Source organism: Hylobates moloch, unplaced genomic scaffold (genome assembly GCF_009828535.3).
Source record: "Hylobates moloch isolate HMO894 unplaced genomic scaffold, HMol_V3 SCAFFOLD_45, whole genome shotgun sequence".
NCBI classification, from domain to species: Eukaryota; Metazoa; Chordata; class Mammalia; order Primates; family Hylobatidae; genus Hylobates; species Hylobates moloch.
Window position 1 is genome coordinate 1,381,687 of NW_026652320.1, and position 16,701 is coordinate 1,398,387.

Here is a 16,701-nt window from a genome sequence, read left to right on the forward strand (position 1 = left end):
CTGGTCAGAGCTGTCCCAAACAAAAAAAGCTTTCCTATGTCATGCTCTTTCACTGAAACACTGTGCACATAAACCTACATATGAACCCATCAGCTTAACTGACTTGACATATATGGTGCATTTTTCTTTACATCAGCTGAATTTTCTATCCTCAATTATCTGAGAAGTTGTGATACCTTTCAATGGCATTCTACTAACTATATATATATGGACACCTGATAGCTAAGTACAAGATCTGTATCTCCCACAAAGCCTTTCCTATGTTCTTCTCTTCAACAAGCATTCTCTGAAATAAAAATCCTCACACTTTAATCTTCATCTTACAATCCATCAGGTGGTTGATTACATATTGCCTTGTACTCTGTCTCTAGTACACCTCGCCTCTTCGTAGAGAAGAAATTCCTTAAATACAGTAACTACTTTTATGCTAATTATTTATTTCACCAAAAGCCTAAATATAAAGAGTGCTGCCCACTTAACATAATAACTGATTTAAGGCATGCAGAAATTACTGCAGAGTGAAAACTGTTAATAGCTTTCCGACAAACTACAGACCTTCTTTGCCCATCTTCAAAACTTTAAAAACTGGTAGTTAGAATTTTTTTTTTAAGAATATTTATTCTTGAGACAGAGTCTCACTCTGTTGCCCAGGCTGGAGTGCAGTGGTGCAATCTCGGCTCACTGTAACTTCCCCTCCTGGGTTCAAGAGATTCTCCTACCTCAGCCTCCCAAGTAGCTAGAATTACAGGCACGAGGCACCATGCCTGGCTAATTTTTGTATTTTTAGTAGAGACAGATGGAGTTTCACCACGTTGGCCAGGCTGGTTTCGATCTCCTGACCTCAAGTGATCTGCCCACCTCAGCCTCCCAAAGTGCTAGGATTACAGGCATTGAGCCATTGCGCCCGGCTGGTAGTTGGAACTTTAAAATCGTTTTCCACATTAAAAAAAAAAAAAAAGTTTTCCACAGAGGCAATGCTAAAAGTTTATTATGTTTTCAGGCTAGTCCACAAAATCCTACTTAAAAATCCTTAATGTACTAGAAATGCCATAAAAAAAGTCATCTGCTGGAAGTTTACTATTAAAACAAAATTTTTTTTTCATTTCTTTTGAAACATGAATGGATGTTCTTTCCCAAGGCCAATGAATGAACTTTTTTTGCCTATAACCGGCACAGACAGTGCTACTACCTAGTTCAAGCTTCAGTAATCAGGGTAGAGGTTTAGCTGTTGCAATAAATATTATAAAAGTTAGTATACCTGCATTTCCCTAGTCTCCTCGGTAGCTCCTATCTGTCATTACTCCCAATTCTAAGTCATTTCCGCAAATGAGTGATAAAAGGGGAAATGATATGCTAGTCCTTCCAAGTATGCAAAAAACAAGATTAGGAGCGGGGATTTTTCTTTTACTCAATTAGTAGCTGAAGGCTTGTGAGAATCAAATAAGAAATGAAGTGTGGCGCTTGGTGTTGTGCTAGTTTCCTATTTACAATGTTGACGTTTGCATTTTGAGGAAAACATAACTTTTTGGTTTAACTTTTTGGTTTACTTTGCATATAAATTACTTTGCATATAATTTTACAATTACTGTCATTCTCTTTATCACTAAACTTAATTTGTACACTAGAATTTCACATAACAACAAGTCTATCTGATTATGTTGCCCTAAAGTCTAAAATTAGAAGTTACTAAAAGGGCAATCACTAAGAAAGAAAAAAAATTAAAGATGTTCTTTTCCTGAAAAAGAAAACTACTAAATTTTTTTTTTTTTTTTCTGAGAGAGTCTTGCTCTGTCGCCCAGGCTGGAATGCAGAGGCAACCTCTGCCTCCCGAGTTCAAGCGATTCTCCTGCCTCAGCCTCCCGAGTAGATGGGACTACAGGCGCGTGCTACCACACCTGGCTAATGTTTTGTATTTTTAGTAGAGATAGGGTTTCACCGTGTTAGCTAGGATGGTCTCGATCTCCTGACCTTAGGTGATCCACCCACCTCGGCCTCCCAAAGTGCTGGGATAACAGGCGTGAGCCACCATGCCCAGATAATTACATTCTTCTATTACATTTAGAGAAGGTTCCATAATACAAAAACCTTAAAGAGGCTACTTTTTGGGAGAAAAACGCTTTTTTAAAATATCAAATCTTGCTGGAAGCGGTGGCTAATGCCCGTAATCCCAGCACTTTGGGAGGCTGGGGGTGGGAGAATCGCTTCAGCCCATGAGATGAGACCAGCCCAGGCAACACCAGCTTTTGAAGAGATCCCTATCTCTTCAAAAAAATTTTTTTAAACACAGCTGGGTGTGGCGGTGTATGCCAGTAGTCCCAGCTATTCAGGAGGCTGAGGTGGGAGGACTGCTTGAACCCAGGAGGTGGGAGAATTGCTTGAACCCAGGAGGGCAAGGCTGCAGTGAGCTGTAATTATACCAACCACTGCACTCCAGCCTGGACAACAGAGCGAGACCCTATTTCAGAAGCAAAATAAACCAAAACATCAAATCCTCTCCCATACACACTCACCACCAAATAGCCTATAGAGCAGAACTTTTGGGGGAACTCCTTTAGATCATTTACAAATGCTATTTATTCCTTATAATCACAAACTGCCTTACAATTTGCAAAGCACTTAAAAAAAATTTCAGTTGATTTGTCCAAGCACCCTATGACGGTACATGGGTCCATTATCACAATTTTACAAAAGAAAAAATGAGCCTGAGAGGTTAAATACCTTGCCTAAAACTTGAAAATGGTGCGGTCAGAACTAAAGCCAGGATTTTGTGACCAATCTTGAATTCCTGCCACTATATCTTATTATGACCTGTATAAAACACATTACTCTAATAAGGAGTGGTGAATTAATTCAACTTAATTATCTTTGAGGCCGGGCGCAGTGGCTCATGCCTGTAAACCCAGCACTTTGGGAGGCCAAGGAGGGCAGATCGCTTGAAGCCCGGGGTTCGAGAGCAGCCTGGCCAACTAGCAAAACCCCACCTCTACTAAAAAATACAAAAAAGTAGCTGGGCATGGTGGTGCATGCCTGTAATCCCAGCTACTCAGGAGGCTGAGGCACTGGGTTCAATCACTTGAATTGGGGAAGTGGAGGTTGCAGTAAGCTGAGATCGCCCCACTGCACTCACGCCTGAGAGACAGAGCGACACTCTGTCTTCAAAGTAAAATAAATAAATAAGGCTGGGCACAGCGGCTCATGCCTGTAATCCCAGCACTTTGGGAGGCCAAGGTAGGTGGATCACCTGAGGTTAGGAGTTTGAGACCAGCCTGGCCAACATCGTGAAACCCCATCTCTACTAAAAATATAAAATTAGCCGGGCATGGTGGCACATGCCTATAATCCCAGCTAATTGGGAGGCTGAGGCAGGAGAATCACCTGAACCCGGGAGGTGGAGGCTGCAGTGAGCCAAGATCGCAACGCAGCACTCCAGCCTGGGCAATGGAACGGGACTCCATCTCAAAATAAATAAATAAATAAACAAACAAATAAATAAATAAATGTTTTTTGGCTGGGCGTGGTGGCTCACGCCTGTAATCCCAACACTTTGGGAGGCAGAGGTGGGCAGATCACGTGAGGTCAGGAGTTTGAGACCAGCCTGGCCAACATAGTGAAACCCGTTCTTTACTAAAAACACAAAAATTAGCCGGGCGTGGTGATGGGCGCCTGTAATCCCAGCTACTCGGGAGGCTGAGGCAGGAGAATCATTTGAACCCAGGAGGTGGAGGTTGCAGTGAGCCGAGATTGCGCCAGTGTACTCTAGCCTTGGCAACACAGCAAGACTCCATCTCAAAAATAAAAAATAAAAAAATTTTAAAATAAAAGTATTATCTTTGAAATGGCAGTCCTCAGCATAATGACAAATTACATACTATGCACACTCGGTGTCGAATTTCACTTCTTTTAGTGAAAAACAGGAAAACCAAATTACACTTCAGCAACAAAAACAGCAGTCATTACTACTGAAGTGGCACCTATGGTCCAGGTGCTAGGATAAATTCTTCATATGCATTTATGTACTTGTATTTTAAAATGTTATCCTCACAACTACTCTGAAACCATTATGCCCCTTTTACAAAAAAGACACTAAGTCTGAAAAATTAGATTACAAAGCTAGTAAATGGCAGTGCTTCAATTTAAACGCAGCCCAATTTCCATTCCTTAAAACCATTAGATCTTTGAGGAGCTACAATGTACCAGTTGTTTAAAATATTATCTTTTACTGTAAACACAAGTTCCAAAATCCACATGTATAAAATTTTAAAATGTGAGACGCACTTGCCCAATGACGATGATGCACAGGCAACAAGAGGCAGCACTGGGGTATGTAAAAATGGTCTAATTTTGCTGTCCCATACTGTTTCCAACAGCTGTTACAATACAATCACACTGGACATTTAATGTTTCAGCTTGTAATCTTAAAAGCCATTAGGACAAGATTGTCAAACAGTGATGAAACTGGAGTAACAACCTGATACATAGTATTCAAGAAAACTGAAATCTCACATTAGCTTTGGACTGCTTTCATAATTTGCAACTTTTGGCTTGTTTTACACATGGTAAATTAGAAACTTTACACATGGTAAATACTGTTAACAACTTTTTTTTTTTTTTTTTGAGACAGACTCTCACTCTGTCATGCAGGCTGAAGTTTAGTGGCATGATCTTCACTCACTGCAACCTCTGCCTCCCAGGTTCAAGCGATTCTCATGCCTCAGCCTCCTGAGGAGCTGGGATTACAGGCGCACACCACAACCCCAGCTAATTTTTGTATTTTTAGTAGAGACAGGGTTTCAGCATGTTGACCACGCTGGTCTCGAACTCCTGACTCCAGCCGACCATATTGTAATTTCTTATTTTGTGAAAAAACACTTCCCCCCCCATACAAAATCTAACTCATTTTAAAAAGCTATAATGTTGCTCGGTGAGGTGGCTCACACCTGTAATCCCAGTACTTTGGGAGGCTGAGGTGGGCGGACCACTTGAGGTCAGGAGTGTGCAACTAGCCTGGCCAACATGGTAAAACCCTGTCTCTACTAAAAACACAAAAAAGTAGCCGGGTGTGGTGACTCATGGTTGTAATTCCAGCTATTTGGGAGGCTGAGGCAGAAGGATTGCTTGAATATGGGAGGTGGAGATTGCAGTGAGCCGAGATCATGCCACCGCACTCCAGTCTGGGTGACAAGAGCAAAACTCTGCCTCAAAAAAAAAAAAAAAAAAAAAAAAGCTATAATGTTTATCAGCCAGCTCAGAACCTAGTACAATACCATATATATTTATATAATATATAATATGTATAGTACATGATATACAATGTGTATATTATTATATAAATATATAAAATATATATTATATACATATAATATATAAAATATATATTATATACATATAATATATAAAATATATATTATATACATATAATATATATTATATATTATATGCACATATAAAAATATATAAAATATATAATATAAAACCGATATTCAAGCATTGTGTCTTTATTTTATTTTTTTTGAGATGGAGTCTCACTCTGTCACCCAGACTGGAATACAGTGGTGCGATCTTGGCTCACTGCCACCTCCATCTTATGGGTTCGAGCAATTCTCCCGCTTCAGCCTCCCAAGTAGCTGGGATTACAGGCACGTGCTGCCACCACATCCAGCTAATTTTTCTATTTTTAGTAGAGACAGGGTTTCACCAAGTTGGCCAGACTGGTCTCGAACTCCTGACCTCTAGTGATCTGCCCGCCTCAGCCTCCCAAAATGCTGGGATTACAGGGGTGAGCCACTGCACCCAGCCACATTATATATTTTCTGACTGATAATGGAGTAAGTCCTATGCTGGACACTAACGGAAAACAGGTCGGGCATGGTGGCTTGAACCTGTAATCTCAAACCCTTTGGGAGGCCAAGGCAGGAGGGTTAACTGAGGTCAGAAGTTCGAGACTAGTATGGACAACATGGTGGAGCCCCGTATCTACAAAAAAACACACAAATTGGCCAGGCGTGGTGGTGTGCACCTGCCATCCAGCTACTAGGTGGGCTGATGTGGGAGGATCCCTTAAGCCCAGGAGGTCAAGAATGCAGTGAGCCAAGATTGTGCCACTCAATTTCAATCTGGGTGACAGAGACTCCTCAAAAATAAACAAATAAATAAATAATCTCTAAAAGTTAAAAACAAGAAAACAAGGTCTGGATTTCTATTTGGCCCAACTGGCAGAAAGGGGTGACATGGCAGTTCAACTAACTTTGTGTGTAACCCATCCTGTCAGTACATCCTGTCACTACATCTGCAGGTCCCTAACTTTTGTAATATCACACACGAGAAAGAATTTCAAAGACCAAATCACCCTTAAATTCCAACAAGCAGCACTATCTTCAGCACATTTTTGTACAGTCAAGTAACCATTTATGTCTATCCCATTTAAACCTTTGCTATCAAAGCTCCTGCTGCAAATCAACTAAATAGTTTCACCTCTTTTGTCCTACAGGGAATGTAGCAACTGCCACAAAACTGTGAAAGTGGCATGACCAGGATAAAGGAACTAACTGAAAGTGTAAGGCAGATTGAAGCCAAACTTTTTTTTTTTTTTTTTTTGGAGACACTGTCTCGCTCTTCTTGCCCAGGCTGGAGTGCAGTGCAGTGGCGCGATCTTGGCTCACTGCAACCTCTGCCTTTCGAGTTCAAGCAATTCTCCTGATTCAGCCTCCTGAGTAGCTGGGATTATAGCCTCATGCCACCACATGCAGCTAATTTTTGTATTTTTAATAGAGACAGGGTTTCATCACGTTGGCCAGGCTGGTCTCGAACTCCTGGCCTCAAGTGATCCACCGGCCTCGGCCTCCCAAGGTGCTGGGATTAGAGGCGTGAGCCACCATGCCTGGCCTGAAGCCAAACTTTTATGCTTTGAGGAAAAAACTACAAAATAAATTGGGCAGTAAACATAATCTGAATAACAAAATAAAAAATGAAAGCAAGATTAACCTATCACATCCTAAACTATCATAGTAGTAACATGGCTATTTTGAAACAACAACGACAACAAAAATCTAAAATATTATTTGCATGATTTTAGGGCCTAAAGTAAAATGGCAAAGTAAAAATGTATATACCAGAGAAAGACAAGACTATAAACATTTATGCAGCATAAATTTGTATAGGTCCAAAAATTCTTAATGAAACCCTCTGAGATATGTTTCAGAATTCACAATTTTCAGATTTTAGAAGAGTAAAATGTTGCACATACTATTTATTAAGTTAAACCTCCCAGTGGCTTCTGGAACAGTATTTCACAATCACAGAAACATTTTGTGCAATGAAATGTAAGCAGATTCACATCAAATGGGATAAATCAATATAAATAAATAAGTTTTGCCACCAAACTTAAGAAAAAATTTTCAGTTTTCAGAACTTTCTCTGTTTGAGAATTCTGAGGATTTTGGATCATAAATTGGCCTTCTCCTCCAAAGGCAAATTGGTCTTTATAAGGGTTTGCAGTTTTCCTTTTCCTCCAAAGGCAAACTGGTCTTACAATTGTTTGCAATTTTCCTTAAGTTCAGAAATACCTCCCAAACAAAAACAAATCCCACTTAATAATGAGTTTTTTTTTTCTCTAAGACAAGGTCTCGCTCTATCGCCCAGGCTGGAGTGCAGTGGCAGTCATGGTTCACTGCAGCCTCAACCTCCTGGGTCCAAGCAGTCTTCCTGCCTTGGCCTCCCAAACTGGTGGGATTACAGGCGTGAGCCACTGCTCCCAGCCTAAGGAAATTTTAAAACCATTTTGCCAAAATACTTTATGGCTGAGTAACTTTTCCCCTTAAACATTAACAAGAGCTACAATAAAATGTTAAAAAAAAAAAAAAGCTTAGTTATAAAATTTCTGTTGCAAGGGAGGGGAAGATTAAGAAGATATGCCAAATTGAAATGTTTCCAGCAACAACCTCTCCCCGGTTGCATGGAGTATCTTAAAACAATCACAGGCCATGCCTTGTATTGTTTGCAAGTGTTTTAGCTTCTCTTCTATTAAACTGACATTTTACTAATAAAATCACTTTTCTGAAAGGCCTTGTACATTGTCTTAAACACAACAGTCATACAATAGGTCACTCTGAGTTTTGTTTCTGTTTTTGTGGCAGGGTCTTACTCTATTGCCCAGGCTGGAGTGCAGTGGCACAATCTCAGCTCACTGCAACCTCTGCATCCTGGGTTCAAGTGACTCTCCTGCCTCAGCCTCCTGAGTAGCTAAGGTTACACATACCCAACATCACGCCCAGCTAGTTTTTGTATTTTTAGTAGAGATGGGGTTTCACCATGTTGGCCATGCTGGTCTCGAACTCCTGACCTCAAGTGATCCAGCCGCCTCGGCCTCCCAAAGTGCTGTGTTTACAAGCGTGAGCCATCCCACCTGGCCCAATAGGTCACTTTGAAAAATTACTACAAAGATAATTCACATTCATTATAATAAACCTTGAATATGCCAAAGGTATATTTTTCAAATCTCTTACATTAATTATCTAAAGATGAACAGAATAAACATTTCTGGCACACTCCTTCAGGCAGGTGTGCCTACAAACACAAGACTGTCAAAGGTAATTTAACTGGGTTCTTAATGAATTACCTTTCTATTCTACCAGTAAAAAGAAAATAGTCCTGCTTAACTCTCAGCACCGTTGTGAGAATCAAATAAAGCAATGTAGAAGTTTTCCGAAAACTGAAAAGTATATAAAACAATCTAGAAACTGACCAGCAGAGAGATGAATAAAAATGATGCTAAATTTCAAGCTTTAGTTTAGATTAGTTAGTTCTTAACTCCAGGTGTATGTAAGAATCACCTGGAGAGCTTTTAGAAAATACATACTGATGCCTGGGCCCCCAACATAACAACCCAAACCAACTGTATGGGGAGTGAAAGCCTGCTATCTGTATTTTTTAAAATTCAAATGACTAACGCAGAGTGCAGATCAGGAGCCACTAAGATAAGTGAATCTATCTACAGAAGCCGTTGAGAAGAATATAGACGGAAGGTTATTGTTTTTTGATTCTCCAGACTACAGAAATATTTAAGTTCTATCTACCTTCAACAAAACACCATGTACGATGTGAATCTATTTTAGTTGTTGAAAAGGGAGGAAAAAACCTTTAAACATAAACCTCCTGTAAGTACTTGCACATATACCTACACAACTTAGATCAACATGTGTTGTAATATGAAATGTGCTTTATGTGGTTGATTACTATATTGGATTAACTTTTAGAAAGCTTTACAGAGTAAACATGTACTTAATTATAAATATGTATATATATCATACGTAAAATCTTAGGTATGATAAATTCAGGGTGGTGGGATTACGGGTAATCTTAACTTTTTTGTACTTTTCTGGATTACCTTTTTTTTTTTTTGAGACAGGGTCTTTTTCTGTCACCCAGGCTGGAGTGCAGCAGCACCATTTCGGCTCACTGCAACCTCCTCCTCCCAAGTTCAAGTGATTCTCCTGCCTGAGCCTCCGGAGTAGCTGGGATTACAGGCACATGCCACCACACCTGGCAAATTTTTGTATTTTTAGTAGAGAGCGGGTTTCACCATGTTGACCAGGCTGGTCTCGAACTCCTGACCTTGTAATCGCCCACATCGGCCTCCCAAAGTGCTGGGATTATAGGTGTGAGCCACTGCGCCTGGCCAAATGTAGGTTTTAATGGCTGCGATAAAAGGGCTAATTTTGTGAAATGAAAATGACATATACAGCCCTCTGAGGTTGGACAATATTCCAGCAAAGGTTCAGAGGCTTTTCAACACAGCATCAATGTGGTAAAGAATAAAAGGATGATGCAATGATTCATGTGCGCTAAAAGTATATTTTACATATCAATGTGTGAGAAGCCATTATGCTCTTGAGAGAGGCACCTTTAAAAAAAAGATAAAAACTATTAATCCCTGATATACCTGCTTCTTACAAAGAAATATGCAATTAAAATAGGCACCAAAAGAGATATTTCTTTTTTCTTTTTTTTTTTTCTGTTTTTTGAGACCAAGTTTCACTCTTGTTGCCCAAGCTGGAGTGCAATGGCGCCATCTCAGCTCACTGCAACTTCTGCCTCCCGGGTTCAAGAGATTCTCCTGCCTCGGCCTCCCGAGTAGCTGGGATTACAGATGCACACCACCACCATGCCCGGCTAATTTTTTGTATTTTTAGTAAAAACGGGGTTTCACCATGTTAGCCAGTCTGGTCTCAAACTCCTAACATCAGGTGATCCGCCCACCTCAGCCTCCCAAAGTGCTGGGAATACAGGCGTTGAGCCACGCGCCCGGCCCAAAAGAGGTATTTCTAAAAGCAGTTAAGAAAGCCCCCAAAAGGCCCTCAGTATTCATTCAACAAATGTTTTTTGAGCACTTATTACGTGCCATGCTCTACACTAGGCATTACAGAGACAGAGGCAAATGAAAAACTATGTCCTGGCCTTCACAGCTTTCAGCCTTTCAGGTACCTAAGAAATATCTATAACGATTATATGCCCGAAGTCCTCCTCAATGCCACAGTTCTGATTAAAGTGTTACTTAACATCTGAACATACTACAGCTGGAGAAAAAAAAAGCTAATTACAGTACACTATGATACTGTGTTATATCAAATGTGCTTTATATGGCTGATTACTACATTTAATTGATACAAGTTTTAGAAAGCTTTACAGAGTAAACATGTTCTTAATTATAAATATGTAGTCTGTGGTATTTTCCACAAAAAATTAGACATTAGATGTTTGGCCAAACCTATAACCTCAAAATATATTTGCTTCTACAGGAGAAAAATCAGATTGTACACATCATTTTTAGTCTTTTTAAAGTTGCCAGGTATTACGAATTAGTTTTAACGTCGGTAAGTATTGCATTACATACAGTTCTAAATACTGTACTGATTAACCACATCACTTTTGCTGAAGTTAATTGGTGACTTTAAAGGTTTAAATTTTAAAAGAAAAGGATATGCCAGCATCAGGTAAACCAAAAATCTTTAAATCTATAATCTCTAAAACGACCTAATGAGAAGTTAGCTCTACCTGTTTAACTACTTTTTAAACACACACCCAATTAATACAACCGTAAACTTCGATGGGTGACGCTTTCTTCTAAGTTACTTATTTAAAAGTTCATAACAAAGAGAGTGTGAAGACTCAGGAAAGCCATTCTAAGATACAAACATCTACTCTATTAACTACATGTAAAGGAATTTTATAAATATGTTGATATAAATGTCAGAGCCCACTATAACATTATCAACATTGTTTGTGCTTGTAATAGCTGTATTTCAAAAATATCTTAGGAGAAACTTAAATATGTAGGTTCCTTTCCCTCTAACCTCTCTAAATACAATCATTTTAACATACATTTTAAAATGAAAGTTACCCTATAGTTATTTTATAAGAGAATAAGCTCAATGTTTCACCAAAGTGTTTTTTCCTTAACTTTTATTCACTACCTTAATATTGTCATAAGAATGATTTCTTTTCCTGACAAGCTATTATATATTATGTCTTGCTGATGTCTACATAATTACCTCTAAGTAATCCCCTTCTTGGCACTTTTCGTTTTCTAATAATTTGTGCTGAAGAAAAACTATACTGATTTCCTATGAGCTTACCTGTTGCTTCCTTAAACATCATTTTAGTTAAACAGAAAGCATTTTCTTCTCATTTTTGGCTATATAATTATTAAATTTCCAAACTAAAAGAGCCTTATAGGGGACCTAGTAAAATTTCCAGTTTTACAAAAGAGAAAACAGGTGCACTGAAGGAAAAGTGGCATAACCAAGATGAAATTATTTTCAAGGTAGATACCAGTAAGTAAAACAAGATCTGGCAAAAAGAATTGAATATAGTAATTCAGCAACTTGATTGAAAAACTGATTATCAGCCAGGCGCAGTGACTCACTTTGGGAGGCTGAGGCAGGAGGATTACCTGAGGTTGGGAGTTCGAGACAAGCCTGACCAACATGGAGAAATCTGTCTCTACTAAAAATACAAAACTAGTTGGGTGTGGTGGTGCATGCCTGTAATCTCAGCTACTCGGGAGGCTGAGGCAGGAGAATCGCTTGAAACCGGGAGGCGGAGGTTGCAGTGAGCCGAGATGGCACCACTGCACTCCAGCCTGGGTGACAAGAGCGAAACTCCGTCTCAAAAAAAAAAAAAAAAAAAAAAAAAGAAAAATGGACATCACATTAAAACAAGATTTAATATATCCTTGGTTTTCAAATCTGTTCATTACTGATATTTTAATAAGTTTCCCTATACAAATTTGGTTTCTAAAAGTTATTATTTAAACATCTTAATTCTTTTTTAAAATGGAGACAGGGTCTCACTACGTTGCTTAGGCTGGTCTTGAACTCCTGGACTCAAGTGAGCCTCCCACTTTGGTCTTTTGGGATTATAGGCATGAGCCACTGCACCCAGGCTAAAATAATCTTATCACTTTGTAAACTGGCAGAGAAAACATCTCGAAGGCTAGAACTGAGTTGGTATGACGCATTTAAGCAAAACTGGCTCTAAACATGATCAGTTGCTTGGAATTTGAGACAAGTGCATTCTTTAATAAGTAAACTGGGTTCAAAATCTCTCATATTAAAAGTAATAAAAATAAAATAATTGAATCAGTAAGCATCTTTATTGTAAATTAATTCAAACTGTGTTTGGAGTTGGAGAGTTACATTATATTCTTTGTAATTTACAAGATTTTCATAACAATGATAGCCGGAATTCAAGAAGACTAGAGCTTTTTGTCATGCATCTCTTAGAATGAGGCCTGCTACAGACAAATGATTAAATGTTACAACTTCTTTTTTTTTTTTTGAAATGGAGTCTCATGCTGGAGTGCAGTGGCGTGACCTCAGCTCACTGCAACCTCCGCCTCCTGGGTTCAAGCGATTCTCCTCTCTCAGCCTCCCCAGCCTCCCGAGTAGCTGGGATTACAGGCACACGCGCTAGGACGCCCAGCTATTTTTTTTTTTGTTTTGTATTTTTAGTAGAGACGGGGTTGCGCCATGTTGGCCAGGCTGCTCTCGAATTCCTGACCACAGGTGATCCACCCACCTCAGCCTCTCAAAGTGCTGGGATTACAGGCGTGAGCCACTGCACCGGGCCCCCAGATGTTACAACTTCTAACTGAATACCTTAAGACCTCTTAACATCAGAGTTATGGAATAAAGTTCAAGTATAACCCATTACAAAGAAAAAAATTAGCAAACATACTGATAAAAATAAATAATGTTTACTTATTTAAAATGTTGTGGTGGCACGTGCCTGTAGTCCCAGCTACCAGGGAGGCTAAGGTGGGAGGGATCACTTAAGCCCAGGAGTTTGAGGCTGCAAAGAGCTAGGTACCACTGAACTCTAGCCTGGACAACAGAGCAATACCCTATTAAAAAAATATATATATATCATATGATATATATACACCTATATATATATACACACACATCTATATATCATATATATGATATATATATCTATGTCATAAAATGTATTGAAAAAACCCTTAAAATTTTATATTGCTGAAATTATTTCTAATAATAAGAGATAAATGATGTTCCTAGTCAAAACTGAAAAAGGGATATACAGAGAAATTAAAAGTAGGTGAGAAAGGAATAAATGATGTTTATTTTCAATGCTAAACTAATAATCAACTCAAACAACCTGGGACTACGGTTAATACACAGTACCTGTCAAACTACCACAGCATGCTAGGTAAAAGATATGAATCAAAACCACTGCAAGACACATGGTTAATTCCTGACATACTTATTTCTGAATTTCTATCGTTTTCCATTTTGAAATAGCCTCCGGTTTGTTAGCAGTCTTCTCATGACAAGCTTCTCTAAATACAGAAAATGTATCTCTCAAAGTGATATACTGAGTCAGAGTTATCTTAAAAGCTACCTTTAAGATAACTTTTTTACTTCTCTAAACTACATCCCCACCTCTCCCAGGGAATGCTTCTTAGCCCTTTTCAATTTCCTTTGGCACAAACAGGGGACTCTCCTAACCTAGGAAAACTCAAAATAGTGAGTTGTCCTCATCTCTGATACCCAGGTGTGCTTGAGATCAAAATTTAATATTCCCTTTTCAAAATTAATCTATTCATTTTATTTTAGTTGCAATCATTCAGTGGTTGGGAGTAACACTTGGATCACTTAAAGCAGTAAAGAAAATTAGATTACAAAAAATGCTGTTCATGACAAACTCTGCATGAAAACTGTAGGTAAAGACCAGAATCCAGATATATCATGTCCACCCCCTGCCACTGTCCTTATAGGAGGGAGAAATTTGCAGTTATTCAAGTAAAGGTTTCACTTACCAAGAAGCTTTAAAAAATATCTAAGTTCCATTCATACTGCAAAATGTTCATTTAAAACCACTTTTAGCTAGTCACTAAATCATTATATCCTAGAAATATATTCTGCTCTAGCTTAAATTTACAAAATAAGAATCTTTAACATCCCTATAATTTAAAACTTTTTTAAGCTAATTAATCATGGATTTTTCCCTCTACCTTGTTAGTATGATTGGTGAGGTCTTTTTGAATTTCACTAAAAATTAGGAGGTATAATGGCATAAATGCAAATTAAGCTCCCCAAGTCAAACAAAGTACCAAACATAAAGGTTATAGAATTTTAATATACTAAAGAAAACAGCAAGGAGGCAAGGTGAAAGATTTGGTAGGAATTCCATCAATACTCTGCCAATTGTGGGGCAAGGTAGACATGTGTTAAACTGTATTTTATTCAGGTCTTCACACTATGAAGCATCATTATACAACTTGACTTTGTAATTTTTTCCGGAAGCAATAAAGAACTATTCTCACTTTCTAATCAGCTTCAGCCGAATCTTAAGGGCTACAAGTCACCCAAAGCTTGGCAACAGTAACTTTTCTTCCTTGACCCAAGAAGGCAGAGTGCCAGAGGGAAATAGCAAAGAGTAGCACTATATAAACAGGGCAAGAGGCACAAGAGCAGAGGCAAGTTATATAACCGAAATATATTTTAAAACATGTTCATAACTCGTAACAACCTTTGCCTTTAGTTGGTTTCTTGTTTGGAGTATCAGTTGAAACAGTTAATTCAATATTATCTGGATCGCCTCCTTCCTCTTCAATAGCCTACATTAGAAAGAGAAGTTAATATGCTACACAATCTATCTAAACTTATTTTATAAAAACGAAATGAAAAAAAATTTAGCAAACCTCAAGCCTCAAGACATTAGAATTGCCAGTCATTTCATAAACCAACTTCGAAAATAAGCAATTAAACTATACGAAAGAGTGAGAGAAACTTTCAGAGGGTAAAAAATCATTAGGTATCAAAATCGCAAGGAGTTTTAAATTCTGCCGTGTCAAGATCATCAAATATCGCATCATACTGGCCAAAAATCTAAATATGTTCTATTGCAGAAAAGTTGCTAGCTACTAAAGTAAATAACTAAAAAGAGTTTTCCTGGTTTCTGTAATGCAAACTTATTGCTCCTCTGCTACAATTCCAACGCTCACTCAAATAAACCAGAAAGCTAATCAGGAATGAAAAAGTAATTATTGCGCTGATGCAAAATTAAAAGCCTAGTGGAAAACAAAAACTCTGTCACCCACCCATCAACTCCCACTACCAATTCCCCCTCAAGATGGGGAAGAAACGGTTGGGCACAATTAAACGGTAACTTCCCAGAAGTCACCAAAGTAACCATTCTCTCTGAGGCCAAGAAATGCACACGCTCACCATGGCTAAAGGCTGGGGACCCAGCGCCTCCCAGGTCTCCACGATCGCCCTTGGGAGGCCGCGCCGGGCGGCCGCAACCCTCGCAGCCTGGCGGGGACGTCCCGGGGAGGCGGAGGCGCGCTGGGCTGCGGTGGCCGATCCCTCGCAGGCCCGGCCCGGCCCGGGGCGCGGGGCGGGGGCACCGCGGAAGGGTCCCCGTCCTCCACACTCGCGGGAGCCGCCCCGGGCCTCCCTACCATGCCGTTCCGCAGGTCCCAGCGGCTGCGGGCGGCCGGAGTCTGCGGCGGAAGCGGGGCGCCGAGGCGCGGCCTAAGCTCCCCTTCCCGGTCCTTCCCGGTCCTCGCCGGGCCTCACCTGCTTGAGTCGGGAGATGAGCACGGTCTTGACTCCGGTGATGTCTAAGTTCCGCCGCTTCAGCTCGGACTTCAGATCGATGACCCGCAGATCGGTGATCTTTTTACCTTCCCCCTGACCCGAGGCGGCCGAGGCTGCCACCGCACCGGTAGCGGCAGCCATCTTAGAAGAGCAGCGCGCTGCCGAGGCAGCGAGTGGGCTGCAGGGCGGCGGCAGCAGCGCCAACTTCCACCCAGGCCTCGGCGGCCGCCGGCGCCGCGCAGCGCTGCGCACAATGAGCCGCTGGCCCCTCCCCCGGTCCGCCACCCCAGCGCAACCTGCAGCAGCAGCCAGCACCCGGATGACGGCCGCGCGTGCGCACTGGCGCAGGGACCGGCAGCGGCGCGCTCAGTCCAGCGGGCCGCGGCCACTTGGGCGGTGCGCTCCCTTGTGTGGACTGGGAGGTCAGGCACGTCCTACCGCAGCAACGTCCGCCGCGCCGCCGTTCCCTCGTCGCTTCGTTGGCCATTTTCTTGCAACGTCTTCAGTCTTGAGCAACAACGATGTGCAGGTACTGAATGACATGGTGCGCGCGTTACTCAACACAAACCGAGGGGGC

At 40.5% G+C, this 16,701-nt stretch overlaps 1 protein-coding gene across 7 annotated transcripts in view; it reads right to left on the minus strand.

Annotated features, from left to right (window-relative positions):
* LOC116463629 (SAFB-like transcription modulator) overlaps positions 1–16,379 on the minus strand; it is a 54,504-nt gene extending 38,125 nt beyond the window's left edge. For 6 of the 7 annotated variants that reach the window (XM_032146815.2, XM_032146814.2, XM_058434762.1 and 3 more), the window contains exons 1-2: positions 16,104–16,375; positions 15,052–15,139 (exon numbers count right to left, since the gene is read on the minus strand). In XM_032146815.2, coding sequence (XP_032002706.1) covers positions 15,052–15,139; positions 16,104–16,265 — 250 coding nt within the window. In that variant the 5' untranslated portion in view covers positions 16,266–16,375. Of the gene's footprint in view, positions 1–15,051; positions 15,140–16,103 lie in introns of all 7 variants that reach the window. The other variant, XM_058434763.1, reaches the window with a different exon arrangement.
* Positions 16,380–16,701: the final 322 nt, after the last annotated feature.